Here is a 20,063-nt window from a genome sequence, read left to right on the forward strand (position 1 = left end):
GGGATGTTTTTCTGCAATTGTATAGGGTGTTGGTGAGGTCACACCTGGAGTATTGTGAAGTTTTGGTGTCCTTGCCTGAGGAAGGATGTCCTTGCTATAGAAGGAGCACAGCAAAGGTTTACTGGGCTGATTCCTGGGATGGCAGATCTGTCATGAGGTGAGACGGAAGTCAGTTAAGATGATATTCATTGGAGGTCAGAAGAGAGGATCTCAAACTTCTGACAAGGTAGATTCAGAAAGAATGTCCCTGATGGGGAGCCCAGAACGAGGGATCATAGTGTGAGGATAAGGGGTGAAGCTTATGATTGAGGGGAGTAGAAATGTCTTCAAGAGTGGTGAGTTTGTGGAATTTGCCATCAGTAGTTGAGGTCAAAACATTATCTAATTTTTCCTTGAAATCTCACACAGCTCTTGGGGCTAAAGGGATATGGGGGGAAGGCAGGATCAGGATATTGAATTTCATTATCATATGAAGGGCTGAATGGTCTCCTCTTTTCTCTCAGTTTGGGTGGATTGAATTCCAGTAGAATGATTGGCCTGTTGCATGTTGCTCTATGGTTCATAATGATCAATTAGTGTTGCTTTAGGGACTGCACCAAGGAGCAACTACCAGGTTTTTGTTAATTCAAACCAGGCTAGTTGTCTGGTCAAGGTAGCCATTAGGAAGTGAACCAGGGAATGGCAGTCCCAAAGCTTTTAGTTATAAGAAGATGCAACAGATCCTTCTGGCTCCAAAAAAACATTCTTCTTTACAACATAGAATACACTCTTCCACCCATCAGAACTCTATCCAGTATATGTTGTTCCTTCAATATTAGTATCTGTTCTGATGAGTGCAAGATATAACACTTCAACAGCACAATGCTCATAGGCAGAGGAATAAATATCAGTGCATAGTAAAACAAGGAGGTGATGTTTATGGATATTAATGGCTTAGATCAGGTACTACTAGACCATATTTAGTTTGTTTTGAAAAGCAGTCTGTTACGCAAAAGCCTATTGGCTGTTTGGAGCCCAACAATCTCTCATTTCCCTGCAGCTTACTACACACACACCAACTCTATTAGCAAAACTAAATGGAGGTAGCTGTTCCTTCTCAAACATTACAACGTGCTTGCAGACAGGGATGCCTGTACTGGACACAATTGTGTCAAATTGAAGTACTGGAGAAAGTGCAGACAGGACTTCACCAGACTGGAGTTGACAAACACAGGTCAAGATTACAGTTCTACAGGAGAGGTTGCAGTTTCTCCATAGCTTTCACTTCTTCACATCATGAACAGAATTCTCACGGAAGTTGCTGCCTCATCTGAGTGGGTGGTTTGGTTTGTCGGATCATAGAATCCTTGTTGTACAGATGGAGACCATTTGGCTTATCGAGTCTGCACCAACTCTCCGACCGAGCACCTTAACCAGGCCCACGCATGCTCTGTCCCTGTAACTCCATGCATTTACCTGACTAATCCCCCTAACTTGCATATCTTGGAACACTAAGGGGCAGTTCACCATAGCCAATACCCCTAATCTGCACAGCTTTGTACTGTGGGAGGAAACTGGGGCACCCAGAGAAATCCCATGCAGACAGGGGAATAATGTGCACGCTCCACACAGACAGTGATCAAGGTTGCAATTAAAGCTGGGTCTCTGGCGTGATGAGGCTGCAGTGCTTGCCCCTGTGCCACCCCTTGTATTGTCTGATGTTCCAAATATTCTTTAGATTGTAGAATGTTTGGGAAGGAAGTGTGACATTCATTTGGAAAATATTGGAATATAGACAATGAGAGTCAATGTTTGAGGATTTAACTAAAGGGGAAAGTCAGTCGCTGAAGCATATCTGCAATTTCAGAAGGTATTTGGATTTATCAACCCTGCCTAAAATAGTCAGAATATAAGACAAGGACTCATGGGATCGGTAACATTTGTACAGATACAGGATTCAAATGGGCATTATGTTAGCAGGCTGTATCTAGTGGGGTGTAGTGAGCAGTGTGGTGATATAAACAGGGCCTAGTTTTATGTCTGATAAAATTGGATATCGTAAATTAAACAATTGGGCATATTAAAATCAAACACAGTCAAACCTCGGGCAGGCCAATTGTACAAATACACAAACATGTCTGGGCCTGACCCATCAACCACCCATCAAAGGTCGTTTCACTCTACTGATACTTAGCAGGAGATCATTGCACCTCATTGAAATGCACCGGCCTATTGTTAGAAACCCAGACTTTCTGTCACAGAGTTCCTGCAGTTACATGTAAGCAACAGCATGGAGATGGACACCTGGGGGCGGACCCTGTTGTCCTGTTAGGACCCACTGGGTATTTGAACCTCCTCCTGGGACCTCATTGGCCAGAAGCCAGAGAAGTTTCTGGAAAGGCAAGCAGGCAGGGGGATAAAGGAACACATTTTCAGACACACCAGCAGCGAAGACTCGACAAGGGAGGCGGCCTTGACCATTCGGAAGACTGACCAGAGAAGGAAGGAAGAAGCTGCCATCGAGACTCACCTTCGTGACGACGGACCAGTGGGACTCAGAGAATCGAGCCTGCAGTTTAACCAAGCCATCTTTGTAGGTAGTATCGTTGAATCTGGAGTATCCTCTTGTTTTATGTCAGTAATTTAAGGGTTAATGGTGTTATTATTAATAAACTTGTTGAACCTTTACCTGTGCTTGTCCTTTGTCCATCTTGCAAATAAGGGCACCGGGGTAAAACCTTGGAGTAAGTAAGCTGGTCGAAAGTATCTGAGAATTAACAGGTACAACAGCACCGTTGACAAGGGAACTGAGAAATATATTCAACAATAAAGCAAGGTGGGCAGCCAGCTGTGGAGGACAAGTTGCAAGAGTGGGCGGGGAGAATGTACCATCTCTCCTTGATATTCTAACATCAATAAATCGATGAAACCGCCAACATCCTAGGGATCACCAATCGACAAGAAACATTTACCTCCAATCGTCCAACCATATAAACACCATGGTTACAATAACAGGTCAAAGGCAAAACGCACTATCCAGTGCTTGGATCAGCATCCCATCCACTGCTGCCACTGTGAACTGGAGGAGTGTGGACCATCTACAAGATACACAGCAGCAGTTCATCAAGGGTCCTTTAATGGAGTGAGGTGGAGGATGAATGCGTGGCTGAGGGACTGGAGCGGGGGGCAGGGATTCAGGTTCCTGGATCATTGGGACCTCTTTAGGGGCAGGTGTGACCTGTACAAAAAAGACGGGTGGCACTTGAATCCCAGGAGGACCAATATCCTGGCAGGAAGGTTGGCTAAGGCTACTGGGGAGACTTTAAACTAGAAAGGTTGGGGGGAGGGAATCGTGATGAGGTGACTGAGAGCGAGGAGGTTAGCCCGCAAATAGAGAAGGATTGTAGACAGTGTAAGAGGGAGAATAGACGGGTGATGGAGAAGGGGAGAGCTCAGACCAAAGGTTTGAGATGTGTCTATTTTAACACCAGGAGTGTAGTGAATAAAGTGGATGAGCTTAGAGTGTGTATCGGTGCTTAGAAGTGTGATGTGGTGACCATTACGGAGACTTGGGGAGAGGGACAGGACTGGATACTTCAGGTGCCGGGTTTCAGATGTTTCAGAAAGGACAGAGGGGGAGGGGGGGGAGTGGCACTGCTGATCAGGGATAGTGTCACAGCTGTAGAGAAGGTGGAAGCCGTGGAGGGATTGTCTACGGACTCTCTGTGGGTGGAAGTTCGGAGTGGGACGGGGTCGATAAATTTGCTGCGTGTTTTCTACAGGCCGCCCAATAGTAACAGGGATGTTGAGGAGCAGATAGGGAAACAGATCCTGGAGAGATGTAGGAATAACAGGGTTGTTGTGATGGGAGACTTCCCAAACATCGATTAGAATATCCCTAGAGTAAGGGGTTTGGATGGGGAGGAGTTTGTTAGGTGTGTTCAGGAGGGTTTCCTGACACAGCATGTGGATAAGCCTATAAGAGGAGAGGCTGTACTCGATCTGGTCCTGGCTAATGAGCCTGGACAGGTGTCGGATCTCTCAGTGGGGGAGCATCTTGGGGATAGTGATCATAACTCTATTTCCTTTACGCTAGCATTGGAAAGAGATAGGATCAGGCAAGCTAGGAAAGTGTTGATCTGGAGTAAGGGGAAATATGAAGCCATCAGGCAGGAGATTAGAGGCGTAAATTGGAAGGAGGCATTCTCGAGGAAAAGTACTGAAGTAAGGTGGCAGATTTTCAAGGAATGTCTGAAGTTCTGCATGACAATGTTCCAATGAGACAGTGAGGTGTTGGTAGGTTACGGGAACCGTGGTGCACGAAAGCTGCGCTGAACCTAGTCAAAAAGAAAAGGAAAGCGTACAAAAGGTTCAGAGAGCTAGGCGATGATAGGGATCTAGATGAGTATACGGCTTGTAGGAAGGGACTTAAGAAAGAAATTAGGAGAGCCAGAAGGGGTCACGAGAATGCCTTGGCAGGTAAGATTGAGGAGAACCCGAAGACGTTCTATAAATATGTGAAGAATAAAAGGATGAGATGTGAAGGAATAGGACCTATAAAAGGTGAAGGTGAGAAAGTCTGTACAGAACCGGAAGAAATAGCAGAAGTGCTTAATGAATACTTTACCTCGGTATTCACGGTGGAAAAAGACCTGGGTGGTTGTACTACAGGATTGAGGCGGACTGAAAGGTTTGAGTATGTGGACATTAAGAAAGAGGATGTGTTGGAAATTTTGAATAGCATCAAGATAGATAAGTCGCTGGGACCGGATGGGATGTACCCCAGGTTACTGTGGGAGGTGAGGGAAGAGATTGCAGAGCCTCTGGCGATGATCTTTGCGTCGTCGATGGAGACGGGAGAGGTTCCGGAGGATTGGAGGATTGCGGATGTGGCTCCTATATTCAAGAAAGGGAATCGGGATAGCCCAGGAAATTACCGACCGGTGAGTCTAACCTCAGTGGTTGGTAAGTTGATGGAGAAGATCCTGAAGGACAGGATTTATGAACATTTAAAGAAGTTTAGTATGCTCAAAAGTCATCAGCACGGCTTTGTCAAAGGCAAATCGTGCCTTACGAGCCTGGTGGAGTTCTTTGAAAATGTGACTAAACACATTGACGAAGGAAAAGCAGTAGATGTGGTTTACATGGACTTCAGCAAGGCGTTCAATAAGCTCCCCCATACAAGACTTCTCGAGAAAGTGAGAGGGCATGGGATCCAAGGGGCTGTTGCCTTGTGGATTCAGAACTGGCTTGCCTGCAGAAGGCAGAGAGTGGTTGTAGATGGGTCTTTTTCTGAATGGAGGTCAGTCACCAGTGGAGTGTTCCAGGGATCTGTTCTGGGACCCTTGCTGTTTGTCATTTTCATAAATGACCTGGATGAGGAAGTGGAGGGATGGATTGGTAAGTTTGCCAATGACACGAAGGTTGGTGGTGTTGTGCATAGGTTGGAGTGATATCAGAAGCTGCAGTGTGACATAGATAGGATGCTAGACTGGGCGGAGAAGTGGCAGATGAACTTCAAACCGGAAAAATATGTAGTGGTCCATTTTGGCAGGTCAAATGGGATGAAGGAGTATAATATCAAGAGTAAGACTCTTAGCAGTGTAGAGGATCAGAAGGACGTTGGGGTCCGGGTCCATAGGACTCTTAAATCAGCCTCGCAGGTAGAGGAGGTGGTTAAGAAGGCGCATAGTGTGCTGGCCTTCATCAATCGAGGGATTGAGTTTAGGAGTCGGGAGATAATGATGCAGCTTTATAAGACCCTCGTCAGACCCCACTTGGAGTACTGCGCTCAGTTCTGGTCGCCTCATTACAGGAGGGATGTGGAAATGATCGAAAGTGTGCAGAGAAGATTTACAAGGATGTTGCCTGGATTGGTTGGCATGCCTTATGAGGATAGGCTGAGGGAGCTTGCTCTTTTCTCCTTGGAGAGACGAAGGATGAGAGGTGACCTGATAGAGGTGTACAAGATGTTGAGAGGTATAGATCGGGTGGATTCTCGGAGGCTTTTTCCCAGGGCTGAAATGGCTGCTACGAGAGGACACAGGTTAAAGGTGCTGGGGAGTAGGTACAGAGGAGATGTCAGGGGTAAGTTTTTCACTCAGAGGGTGGTGGGTGAGTGGAATCGGCTGCCGTCAGTGGTGGTGGAGGCAAACTCGATAGGGTCTTTTAAGAGACTTCTGGATGAGTACATGGGACATAATAGGATTGAGGGTTATTGGTAAGCCTATATATAAGCCTAGGCAGGTAGGGACATGACCGGCGCAACTTGTGGGCCGAAGGGCCTGTTTGTGCTGTATTTTTTCTATGTTCTAATACATTCCAAGGCCACAGCCCCTACCGCAGAAGGACAAGGGCAACAGAAGCATAGGAACACTACTACGTGCAAGTTACCCACCAACTCACACCACCCTGACTTGGAACGACATCACCATTCTCTCAATGTAATTTTGAAATCCTCATACTCCCTCCCCTCCCAACAGCACTGTACTTACACTTGATGGTCTGCAGTTATTCAAAGTTAGCTCAACACCTGAGCAATAAACATCTTGCCAGTGTGATGATACTGTGCCTTTAAGAAATGTATTTGTGTCATGTTTCTCATGCAGGATTTTTTTAGCAGTCAGTTCTATTATCGGTGTTGCTTTGTCTGTAATCAACAGCCAACATGTTGATGCTGCAGAAGCGTAATTGGTCCTAATTACTGGAATGTTAGTTTTAATCTGGGCGAATGCAGATCTGTTATTCTGGAGGAAAAACAAGGACTGAAATTGATAATACCCTTGTATTTGCATGATTTAATGAAATGTACATATGTTTTATATATATATAGTACAAAGTGTGAAACGAGAGGTTTTAAAAATGAAGGCATTGTTAACTAAATATTTCAATCAGTAAATGTTATGCTAATTTTTTGTTTTATTCCAACTGTGTTGTTAAGTTAAGTTTGTTTTAATAAAAGCTTCCGAAGTCAGTGGAATCACCTGGAGCAAAACAGTTTACGCCCAAACTGATGCAAAAATCGTGTAAACTTCTACGTGAACTTCAAAATTTGCTTTGGAGTTTCTGATCTGGTACCAAACAGTGGGAGGAATAATGGCAACTGTAGTTTAATGCAGAAAAGTGTTTGTGATTCATTTTGGCAGGAAGAATGTGGAGAGACAATAATTTGATTTGATTTATTATTGTCACATGTATTAACATAGTGAAAAGTATTGTTCCTTGCGCGCTATACAGCCAAAACATACTGTTCATAGAGAAGGAAACGAGAGAGTGTAGAATGTAGTTGTACAGTCATAGCTTGGGTGCAGGGAAAGATCAACTTAATGCAAGGTAAGTCCATTCCAATGTCTGACAGCAGCAGGGGAGAAGCTGTTCTTGAGTTGGTTGGTATGTGACCTCAGACTTTTGTATGTGTCTCCCAAAGGAAGAAGGTGGGAGAGAGAATGTCCGTAGTGCATGGGGTCCTTAATTATACTAGCTGTTTTGTCCAGGCAGCGGGAAGTGTAGACAGAGTCAAAGGATGGGAGGCTGGTTTGCGTGATGGATTGGGCTGCATCCGCAATCCTTTGTAGTTCCTTGCGGTCTTGGGCAGAGCAGGGGCCAGTAACGAGTCCCAGGGTAAGATTTGGAGGGTCATGTGACCAATCAGGCCGAGCATATGAATTATTGGGCAGAGTGTGGGCTGCCCCAGGCAGTCTGGAGACTGGAGTCTAAGTAATCGGGAGCATCTCTCTCACTCTCTGCATCCAGTTACTCCTGTTAATAAGTCGCTCTTTAGTTACTCCACTCAGCGGCTGCCACTCTTTCCAAGATATTACAAAGATTGGAGAGAGAACAGAGGAGATTCACAGGGATGATTCCACAGATAAAGAACAGTAGCTGTCATGATAGATTGGAGAGGTTGGGTCCATTTTCCGTGGAGAGGAGCAGGCTGAGAGGACACGTGGGAGAGATATTCAATCAGTTACTTGCTTGTCCACCAGCATTCTTCACTGGATATAATAGGGACTTTCATCCATTCATTATGTGACTACATATCTGTATCTACACCTTGTTGCTATTGGTTTTCAGGATGCAGGGTACTCTGTGTGATAGCTACACTAAATTGAGGTCTATTGTCCTGAGGTATTCCTGTGCCGTTCCCAGGTCACTCCTCTGTAAATACTTTGAAGAAGTGTCACTCACTTGGCTCACTGGTGATGAAGGAGTGAAGGCCGGTTGTGATGCTGCACAATTCTGCTGCTGTGATGGTCCTTAATTCCCAACTTTGGAATTATTAGACCTGCTCTTACTCCATCTCACTGACAGGGTCGCCTGGGGGTTTCATCACATGACTTTCCCCCACATTCCAGCCATTAGTCGGCCAACACATCCATCCCTGTGACGTACTGCTTCCACTCCAACTCCATTTTCAAGTTTCCTGCTGCCCTCAGACGTTTGAATGGACCTACCATATATTAAGCTGATCATTCTCTAGACTCTATCAGTAACTCCAACACTATATTCTGCACCCTATCCTTTCCTTCTCCCCTATGTACTCTCTGAACAGTATGCTTTGTCTGCATCGCGCACAAGAAACAATACTTTTCACTAAATCCCAATACACGTGACAATAATAAATCAGATATTCTACACCAATTGGAAAGCAAAAAGACTCACCTAACCGGATAACTGTCAGCCAAGCAGCCTATCCTTTCCTTCACCACTATGTACTCTATGAATGGTATGTTTCACCTATATACCACACAAGGAACAATACCTTTCACTGAATCCCAATACACGTGACAATAATAAATCAAATACACCAATTGGAAAGCAAAAAGACTTATCACGCAACCAGATAACTGTCAGCCAAGCAGCCTTTCCCCATTTTCAATGTTTTTTATATCTGGTGAAGAGAAATGTGGAAAGAAAATGGGAAAAGAAACCAATCTTTCTGATTGTTCTCCAGGGTTGGACACAGCAGTGTCCTGGAGATTTGATCTTCAATTCCTGGAGGCTCCAGGCCAATCCTGGAGGGTTGGTAACCAGTGGACTGCACTATATGCTGATGTCATTCTACATTCCCCGAAATCTAACTTTCAAATCCCGCAGAGTGGCTCCAAATCAAACTTTCTTTCCTGGAACAGACTTGAGTGGGCAAGTTTGCTCAAGTGTGATTGGGAGCAGGAATGAGGCAGTGGAGACAGGCTGCGAATTGGAGCTTATTAAAGATGCTGAATCGCTTCCCGAGTAACCCGTGGGACAGGGAGCCTCTACAATGGGATTGCAGCTGGATTCCCGGCTAGAAAACGGGCTGGTGTTTGCGGGAAGTGATTGGCCTGATTCACTCGCCGGGATGGGACGTTGGCTGCTTTCTTGGGCTCTCTGCTTCCTGGCCGCCTCCTCACTCTCAGGCCAGCCGCTACTCCTGGGGAGTGATGATGTTTGTGTCCCAGAGACAGGCTGGAGATTTGAGTGCGGTCACTCCGGGATCAGCAGCGCTGAGTGTATCCGCCAGGGTTGCTGCTTTGATCCCCGGAGCTCCAGCCCCCATCGCTGTTTCTACAGTCTGAGCAAGAGCCCAGGTAACCACAAGCCTCCACCCAGTCTAGTGGAGACAGAGAGAGGAGAGAATCTAACTGGGGAGTGGGGCATTTGTTGCTGCCTCATTGTGTGAAGTGTCGGAATGGAGGGAATCCTCAGCTTGAGTGAAGGAGCTAACTGAGTAGTTTGGATGGTTTTAGACCGAGTTCTGAAGGTGGGAGGCTCTGTGACTGGAGTTAGAGAGAATCTCTGGTATGAGATCAGCAAATGTGCTTCACTTTGGTAATATTTACACCAGTTCCACAATGAGTGACTATACTGATAGTGTTTACCCTGAGAAATCCCAATGGGCCAGTTTAGCCAAGCCTGTGATTGGCCATCTAATTTGGGGGGGTGGGTCAAGTTTGTGCACTGATGTGACTTGGAGCATTCTGTAGACCCCCAAATAGTGGGAGCAGCAGAGGAACAACATCTGCAGGGAAATCACTGGCGTTGGAGGGGGATTTTGTGTTCAGGAGAACTTACTTGATATGCTAGGCCAACTGGAAAGGGAGCCTTCCTGGGGAGGTTTGAACACTTGCTCTCTTAATGAGGGAGAATCTGATACACTGGATGGTGTGATAATTGAGGCTGGCTGCGCTTGGGATAGATGGATCACTTGCTCTGGATGGCTTGGCTCTCAGTTTGTTGGGGGAAGTGGGAGTGGAGATGGTGGAAGGGTTTTGCCATCATTTTCTCTCTCCAGGATATGGGTGAGGTGTTGGGAGAATTGGAGTAGATCAAATGTGACCCTCAGTGTAACAGTACTGGTAGTACCTGTCAGTACTAAGGATTGAGATTAGATCAAGGAAAAAAAAATAACAGGTGACAGTAGTTGGCACTGCTGCCTCAGTGCCAGGGACCCAGGTTTGATTCCTGTCTTTGGTTGCTGTTTGTGTGGAGTTTGCATGTTCTCCCCATGTCGTTGTGGGTTTCGTCCCACAGTCCAAAGATGTGTGGGCTAGGTTGATTGGCCATGTCAAATTGACCCTAGTGTCAGGGGGTTAGTGGGGCAAATGGGTAGGTTGTGGGGATTGGACCTGGGTGGGATTGTGGTCAGTGCAGACTTGATGGGCCAAAAGGCCTCCTTCGGCACTGTTGGAATTTGATGGATACTAACAGGTACTTTGAGAATGAAGGACTGACAATGACTTTATTGTGTTGGACATTTTGAAATAACAAAAGGCTGATTAAGGGAATGTCGTGGATGCTGTCTATGGAGACTTTAATGAAGGGTGGGAGAGTCCTGTAATAACAGAAGGTCAGCAGAATGGGCAGACAAGGCTGATGGCGAGGTGATTGTATTTCAGTGGTGGTGATCGAACAAAGAAAATTACAGCACAGGAACAGGCCTTTTGGCCCTCCAAACCTGCACCGTGCATTCTGCCTGACTTGACTAAAACACCCTACTCCTCCGGGGACCATATCCCCCTCTTCCCATCCTATTCGTGTACTCGTCAAGACACCACTTTAAAAGTCACTACCGTATCTGCTTTCACTACCTCTTCTGGCAACGGGTTCCAGGCACCCACTACTGTATTAATAAAAAAAAGAAATCTGCCTTGTACGCCTCCTTTAAACCTTGCCTCTCGCACCTTAAACCTATGCCCCCTAGTAATTGACTCTTCCACCCTGGGAAAAAGCTTTGACTATCCACTCTGTCCATGTCTCTCAATCTTGTAGATGTCTATCAGGTCTCCCCTCAACCCCTCGCTCCAGTGAGAACAAACCAAGTTTCTCCAACCTCTCCACATAGCTAATGTCCTCCATGCCAAGCAACATCCTGGTAAATCTTTTCTGTACTCTCTCCAAAGCCTCCACATCCTTCTGGTAGTGTGACGACCAGAATTGAACACGATATTCCAAGTGCAGTCTAACTAAGGTTCTATAAAGCTGCAACATGACTTGCCCATTTTTAAACTCAATACCCCGGCCAATGCAGGCAAGCATGCCGTATGCCTTCTTGACTACCTTCTCCACCTGCATTGCCACTTTCAGTGACCTTTGTATCTGTACACCCAGATCCCTTTGCCTCTCATTAGTCTTATGGGTTCTGCCATTTACTGTATATTTCCTATCTGTATTAGACTTTCCAAAATGCATTACCCCTCATTTGTCCAGATTAAACTCCATCTGCCATCTGTCCACCCAATATGCCAACTGATTTATATTCTCTGATGGTCCTCATCGCCATCTGCAAATCCACCAACCTTTGAGTCGTCCGCAAACTTGCTAATCAATGCAGTTACATTTTCCTCCATCATTTGTATATTACAAACAGCAAAGGTCCCAGCACTGATCTCTGAGGAACACCACTTGTCACAGCCCTTCATTCAGATACGCGTCCTTCCACTGCTACCCTATTTCTTCTTTGACCGAGCCAGTTTTGTATCCACCTTGCCAGCTAACCTCTGATCCCATGCAACTTCACCTTCTGCACCAGTCTGCCATGAGGGACCTTGTCAAAGGCCTTACAGAAGTCCATGTAGACAGCATCCACTGCTCTACCCTCATCAATTATCTTTGTCACTTCCTCGCAAAACTCTATCACGTTCGTGAGACACGACCTCCCCTTCCCTGAACCATGTTGCCTCTCTCTAATACATCCACTTATTTCCAAGTGGGAATAAAGCCTGTCTCGAAGAATCCCCTCCAATAATTTCCCTGCCACTGATCTAAGGCTCACCGGCCTGTAATTACCTGGATTATTCTTGCTACTCTTCTTAAACAAAGGAACAACATTGGCTATTCTCCAATCCTCTGGGACCTCCCCTGTAGCCAGTGAGGATACAAAGATTTCTCTCAAGGCCCCAGCAATTTCCTCCCTTGCCTCTTTGTGTTCTGGGGTATATCCCATCAGGCCCTGAGGACTTGTCTACCTTGGTGTTTCTCAAGAACCCCAATACCTCCTCGTTTTTGATCTCAACATGACTCAAACTATCTACACATCCTTTCCCAGACTCATCATCCACCAATTCCTTGTCTTTGAGTACTGACGCAAAGTACTAATTTAATACCTCGCCCATTTCCTCTGGCTCCATGCATAGATTGCCTCCCTTGTCCTTGAATGGGCCAACCCTCTCCCTAGCGACCCTCTTGCTCTTTATAAATAATAAAGCCTTGGGACTTTCCTTAATCCTGCTGGCCAATGATTTTTCATGATCCCTTTTAGCCCTCCTTACGCCGTGCTTCAGTTTCTTTCTACTTTCCTTGTATTCCACACTTGCTTCGTGTGTTCCCAGCCTCCTAGCTTTGACAAATGCTTCCTTTTTCTCTTGTTACTGGGCTCACAATTTCTCTCGTTATCCAAGAGAGGCAATGCTGAAGTCTGCAGGGACTTGGTGGAAGGGGAGGGACTGCATGTGTATGGGTTTGAATATCAGTGCATATAGAGTAACTGGTAAAGCAGATAGGATGTTGAGTTTTACAAGAATGGGGTTGTTCCAGTAACTTGGCTATTCTGTGCTCACTCATCCAATCAACACTTAACTGTTTGTAGCTTTTGAGACTCAATAGTTTGTCAATGATCTGAGGCCCCTAACCACCAATAGGAGCAGTGGTAATAAATTCTCTCTTTGCAGCGTGCACAGCTGATGGTCAGTTCATCATCGTGATCTCCAAGAACCTGACCCGTCCTGCCCTCAACCTGTCATCTCTGTATGTGAAAGATGGACAAGAGGCTGAGTGCAAGCCTAAACTAACCACTGGCCAACTTGTGACCTTCCGCTTTCCAGTCACCTCTTGTAGCTCCAGCAAGCGGGTGAGTATTGAAGGGTCAAGGCATTCTCCCAGTAAGTGAGCCAGCTTCTTATTAACCAGCCTCCTCATTGCAGGAGGAAGATGGAACCTTGGTCTATGAAACAGATGTCTTGGGCAAGAGGATGATTCAGACTGGGAAGCTGGGCTCAATAACTCGGGACAGCACCTTTGGGTAGGAGGATGATGGGAGTTGTTGGTATTGGGGGGGATGTGTTAGTGAATGAAGCTCCAACTACTGTCTGTCTGCAGCCTGCACGTCCAGTGCAAGTACACAGGGAGGCGAGAGACTGGCTTACAGATCAATGTCACAGTTTACACGGTTTCTCCACCACCTCCTGCTTCAGAAGATGGGATTTTGAAACTGGAACTGCGAGTAGCAAAAGGTAGAGCTGCCCAGGGTAATGGTGAATGGAATTAGTGGGGATGTATCCATACAGGGAGTGACTGGTTCTTGTGTCTGCCTCTCAGATGGTGAATACAGATCATGGTATGTGGATAGTGACTACCCCATTTGGAGAATCCTTCAGGAGGCAGTGTTTGTGGAGGTTCGTGTCCTGGGTCGCACTGACCCAACGCTTGTCCTGAGGCTGCATGACTGCTGGGCAACTCCTGTCCCAGCCCCAAACCATGAGGTGCAATGGAGTCTGCTGGTGGATGGGTAAGGAGTGTGAATGGGAAGGCTCATGGTTTTTGGACATCAATTGAGGAGAAACAAGACCAGACTGCTTCCTGTCTCTTCCCCCTTGCCCCAGTAACCATAAACCCACCAGGGAGAGGAACTCTGCACCAATTAGAGGGTCTTGGCAATTTCAGTCTGAGGGAGGTCACATGGGCTGCACTTGGCCAAATGGATCTGCTCCCTTCAGGGACCCCTTGACCTCTTGCTGATTTGTCCAGTCAGCACCCATTGTACCAGCCAATAATGTATTCCAGAAACTCAAATCTTTGTCAAGATGAAAGAAACGTGCTCTCTATTTCTACTTCCACATGTCCTCTGCAATGACATCTGCAGCCTCTTGTGGCCACTCCATGGCTACATTCTTCAGGTGCAGCTCAATGAGTGCTAAGTTCCCCTTATTTTTATAGTTTCATAGAATTTGATCCATTTTAGCTCCAGCTTCTCAGTCACAATGTTTTGACCTCCTCCAGTAATATTCCACATGGAATTCTCCCTACCCTGAGCCAATGGGTGACCCAGCTTCGAACAATGGAGTAAACTAATTGGAAAACATTCAAAAGAATTGAATATTCAACATCAATGCCCCAAACTAACATTTTATTGTCCCATTCATTAAATTCCCCTCCCTGCTCTGACTCATTTGCTGACTGTTACAGGTGTCCCTATGAGGGTGATGACTATCAGACTCTCCTCCACCCAGTCATGTTTTCTGGCCTGAAGTTCCCAGCCCATCACAAGCGGTTTGAGCTGAAAACATTTGTTTTCTTGGACAGAAAGTCGGAGCAGCCTCTCACTGGACAGGTAAGCAAGAAAAATCCAAGCCAAGACTCCCTTTCTGCCTGGCTCCTTAACAGCCTGGTTCATCCAGGAACATGAAGATCACCCTAAAATGAGTCCTTTCCATTCTAGGTTTACCTGCACTGCAGTGCTGGGGTCTGCTCACCCTCTGCTCAGGATGACTGTGCACCCAAATGTGGCCCAAGTGAGTTCTTGTTTAATCTCTCCTGAATCAGGATGATGCTTCATTAACACAAGCAGAGATGATGTTTAAATGGAATATCTGGTTAATGTGCTGTGACTGGAGGATTTCTCTATCGCTCAGCATCACAGCTCCTCTATCAATGGGAGGAGCCTTTCCATAAGTGGGTGCTACAACTGTAGGTCTGTCTGCACCCCTCTGAATGCCCATCATTGCAAACATGGGCCTGCTCTACCTGAAACAAGGGTCCATCAAGCCTTGTGGGCAATCTAGCAATTTGTAGTGATGCATTTTATCCACTCAATATGAAAGGATCCAAATGTTCTTTGAAGAGCTGTAGTTTCATCAACATGTGAACAGTCAGCAGAATTGTCAATAAGTGAGAAGTTGAAATATCAAACATTGATCAAAGAACAATACAGCACAGGAACAGGCCCTTCAGCCCTCCAAACCTGCGCTGCTCATGTGCCCAATAGACCATTCTTTTGTATCCCTCTATTCCCAGTCAGTTCATGTGGTTATCTAGATAAGTGTTAAACGATCCCAGCGTGTCCGCCTCAATCACCTTGCTTGGCAGTGCATTCCAGGTCCCCACCACCCTCTGTGAAATATGTCCCTGACATCTGTGTTGAACCTCGCCCCCCCTCACCTTGAACCCATGACCCCTTGTGTTCGTCAGCTCCAACCTGGGAAAAAGCTTCCCACTATTTGCTCTATCTATGTCCTTCATAATTTTATACACCTCTATTAGGTCGCCCCTCATCCTCTGTCTTTCCAAGGAGAACAACCCCAGTTTACCCAATCTCTCCTCATAGCTAAGACCCTCCAGACCAGGCAACATCCTGGTAAACCTTCTCTGTACTCTCTCCAAAGCCTCCACATCCTTCTGGTAGTGTGGTAACCAGAACTGGACACAGTATTCCAAATGTGGCCTAACCAAGGTTCCATCCAGCTGCAACTTCATATGCCAACTTTTATATTCTATGCCCTGGCCAATAAAGGCAAGCATGCCATGTGCCTTCTTCACCACCCTCTCCACCAGTGCTGCCACCTTTAAGGATCTGTGGACTTGTACATCCAAGTCCCTCTGTGTCTATACTCCTGATGGTTCTGCCATTCATTGTATTGCTCCCCCTTAAATTAGATCTATTGAAATGCATCACTTTGCATTTATCTGGATTAAATTCCATCTGCCATTTCTCTGCCCAATGTTCCAGCCTATCTATATCCTGCTGTATTCACTGACAATGTTCATCACTATCTGCAACTCCAAGTGGTCCCAGTACAGAGCCCTGTGGAACACCACTAGTCATGATGTGGAGATGCTGGCGTTGGACTGTGGTAAACACAGTAAGAAGTTTAACAACACCAGGTTAACCTGTTGGACTTTAACCTGGTGTTGTTAAACTTCTTACTGTGAACACCACTAGTCACCGACCTCCAACCAGAAAAAGACCCCTCCACTGCTACCCTCTATCTTCTATGGCTAAGTGAGTTCTCCACCCATCTAGCTAGCTCACCTTTTATCCCATGAGATTTAACCTTTTGCACCAGCCTGCCATGAGGGACCTTGTCAAACACTTTACTAAAATCCATATAGATGACATCCGTGGCCCTTCCCTCAATTGTTTTTGTCACCTCCTCAAAACTCAACCAAATTTGAGGCATAACCTCCCTTGTACAAAATTATGCTGTCTATTGCTAATGAGATTATTCCATTCTAAATGCACATATATCCTATCACTAAGAATCTTCTCCAACAACTTCCCTACCACGGACGTCAAGCTCACCAACCTATAATTACCCGGGTTATCCTTGCTACCCTTAAATAATGGGACCACATTTGCTAGCCTCCAATCCTCTCGGACCTCATCTGTGTCCAGTGAGGATACAAAGATTTCTGTTGGAGGCCCAACAATTGCATCTCTCGCCTCCCTGAGGAATCTAGGATAGATGCCATCTGGCCCTGGGAATTTGTCTGAATGTTTCCGAAAAAACCTAACACTTCCTCCCTAGTAATTGAGATTTCTTATGGGTCAACACATCTCTCAGACACGGTCAACATGTCCCTCTGCTTTGTGAATACTGATGCAAAGTATTCATTTAGGATCTCCCCTACTTCCTTTGGTTCTAAGCATAATTCCCCTCCTTTGTCCCTGAGAGGTTTGATTCTTTCCCTAACAACCCTCTTGTTCCTAACATGTATAAAATGCCTTGGGATTCTCCTTAATCCTGTCTGCCAAGAACATTTCGTGATCCCTTTTGCCCTTCTAACTCCCTGTTTGAGTTGTTTTCTACTTTCTCTGTATGCCTCCAGTGCTCCATCTGTTTTTAGCTGCCTGGACCTCATGTATGCCTTTTTTTTTTTCTTTTTGATTAGACCCACAATTTCACTGGTTATCCACGGCTCAAATCCTACCTTTCCTATCCTTCCTCTTTACAGGCACATGCCCGTCCTGCAGTCCTATTAACTGCTCCTTAAAAGACTCCCACATGCCAGATGTGGATTTACCCTCAACAGCCTCTCCCAATCAACAGCCACCAAATCCGGCTGTAGTTAGCCTTCCCCCAATTCAGCACTTTACCCATAGGACAACACATCTTTTTCCATTACTATCCTAAAGTTTACAGAATTATGGTCACTATTTGCCACATGTTCCCCTACTGCAACTATGACGACCTGGCCAGGCTCATTCCCCAGTAGTAGGTCCAGTATAGCCCCCTCTCTAGTTGGACTGTCAACATATTGTTCCAAAGAACCTTCCTGTATGCATTTTATAAATTCCTCCCCACCCAGGCCCCCAGCCCTAAGCGATTTCCAGTCTATACAAGGGAAATTAAAGTCTCCCACTACAGCAACCCTATTTTTTTCTGCACCTGTCCAGAATCTCCTTGCATATCCGTTCCTCAACTTCCTGTGGGCTGTTGGGAGGCCTGTAGTATACCCCCAGCATAGTGACTCCGCCCTTCCTGTTTCTGAGCTCCACCCACAGTGACTCATTACCTGACCCTTCCAAATTGTCCACCCTCTGTACCACTGTAATATGCTCCTGAACCAGCATTGTTATTCCCCCACCTCTCCTTGCCCCTCCTCTGTCTCGCCTAAAACACTTATACCCCGGAATATTCAGCTGCCAGTCCTGTCCTCCTTTTAACCAAATCTCTGTCGCTGCAACCACATCCAAGTTGTGCGCAAGCATTAAGGCTCTAAGACCTTGATCAACAGATCTTGACGTTCCACATTTTCCACAATTAGTTATTGCTCAGATATTACACCCTGAAACTTGATATCTAATAGCAATATAGTGAATGTGTTTGTGTCACTGATTTCACTAATGTTTGTGCAGTGTGGCAGAGCAAGACACCATTTCAGAATTTCTGCACTTCCACTAAAAAGTTCGATCAGATTGAGGGTTAGTCTAGGCATTTATTGGCAAACTCTGTAAATTACAATCCATAATAGGTAGGGAGTGTGAACAATCTGTTCACCTCACTTGAGGATCTTGGAAAATTAGTCTGAATTGGCTCTGAACTGTCGGACTTCTCTTCCCAATAGAGAGACGCAGGAGTACACGTGACCATGAGGGAACATTAGTGAGTGCTCCTGGCCCCATCATCCTGCAAGATGAGGGTCTTCAGTCCAAGGAACAGCATGAAGCAAGTGGTAAGTGGAGACTTTTCAATAGTCCACCTGTGAGCTCTCTTGAATATAATGTCTTCTAATCTTCCATTAGGTGCTGCTGAATCTCCTCCTTGGGTTCTGCAAGGAGTAGCCATTGGCTTCATGATGGTGTCTCTGTGCCTGCTGGTGGTGACGGCTACAGTGTACATGAAGAGACCAAAAGCTGTTGCTTCTCAATGTAGTGAAATTGAACAGTGTAGACCCTGAACAAAAATAAACCTGAGATGAATGTGCCTTGGGTGTTTTTCTGTGAACCATGAAATAGCAAAGGTCAACAAGGAGTCACATTGAATTCACTGAAATCCTGCTGCTAACAAGGGACATGGTGTCAGTGATTCTAACATGCACCATCATATTTTCAGCTTGCTTATGGACACTTTGTCAATTCTTCAATGCAAGAATATATTTAGGCCTCTCTTAGTAAAATTGGGCCCTGTGACTGTTTCACTAAGTTCTCAATCTGGGCACAATTCCGATCCGACATGGAAATCTGCTTTCAGGGGCCCCCATACACACTCAGCCTGAAAATAAAATTGTGGGTCTGAATCATGCTGTGGGCAGGGCTTAGCGTGCCCAAAACAATCAGCTCTGAACGGTGCATGCACTGTTAAAATTTGATCAACATGTCCCTGTCACATTGCTCCCAGACCACACAAAACTGATAGCGGCGCAGGAGCGATTGGCCCCCACAGACACCACCACCCCCCACCCACCCCCCCGAGCCGTTGGAAACTCTGAACTTCCCTCTTGAGCAGCTGGAGTGCCTGAAGCAGACCTTGGCCGAGCACATCTCTTTCACACCAAATCTCGATGGGTGGACGTGATGGTCAAAGTTGGGCAGGCAGTTCATTAATTCAATTTAAATCGCCATTGTCCCTGTTTCAGGCGCAAATTGGATCATGGCCATTTTCGGGTCTTGGTAAAGTGGGCATCTGCATGGGTGCAGATCACATTAATGGCCTCGCACCCAACTTTACCATGTTTTCACACCCAAAAACAGGCACGATGCAATGGTAAAATCGGGTCCATTGAGTCTGAGGTTTACAGCATGGCAATTGGCCCAACTTGTCCATGCCACCCTTTTTAAACCCTGAAGCTAGTCCCAATTGCCCACATTTGGCACACATCCCTCTATACCCATGTAACTGACTAAATGCTTTTTAAAGACAAAAATTACACCCACCTCGACTATCTCTCATAGCTTGTTCCAGACACTCACCACCCTCTGTGGGAACAAATTGCCCCTCTGGACATTTTTTTGTTGTAACTCTCCCCTCTCACCTTAAACCTATGACCTCTAGTTTTAGACTCCCCTACCTTTGGGAAAGGATATTGACTATCTAGCTGATCTGTGCCCCTCATTATTTTATAGAGCTCTATAAGATTACCTCTCTCAGCCTTCTACACTCCAGAGACTC

General features: G+C 45.9%; 1 protein-coding gene across 1 annotated transcript; it reads left to right on the plus strand.

Annotated features, from left to right (window-relative positions):
* Positions 1 to 9,241: 9,241 nt before the first annotated feature.
* On the plus strand, positions 9,242 to 18,852 carry LOC144479371 (zona pellucida sperm-binding protein 4-like). The gene is made up of 9 exons (XM_078197991.1): positions 9,242 to 9,548; positions 13,128 to 13,306; positions 13,380 to 13,477; positions 13,555 to 13,688; positions 13,774 to 13,963; positions 14,641 to 14,785; positions 14,894 to 14,966; positions 18,520 to 18,627; positions 18,698 to 18,852. Exons 1-9 carry the CDS (start codon positions 9,242 to 9,244, stop codon positions 18,850 to 18,852), a joined length of 1,389 nt encoding a protein of 462 aa, XP_078054117.1.
* Positions 18,853 to 20,063: the final 1,211 nt, after the last annotated feature.

This window comes from Mustelus asterias, chromosome 26 (genome assembly GCF_964213995.1).
Source record: "Mustelus asterias chromosome 26, sMusAst1.hap1.1, whole genome shotgun sequence".
NCBI lineage: Eukaryota > Metazoa > Chordata > Chondrichthyes > Carcharhiniformes > Triakidae > Mustelus > Mustelus asterias.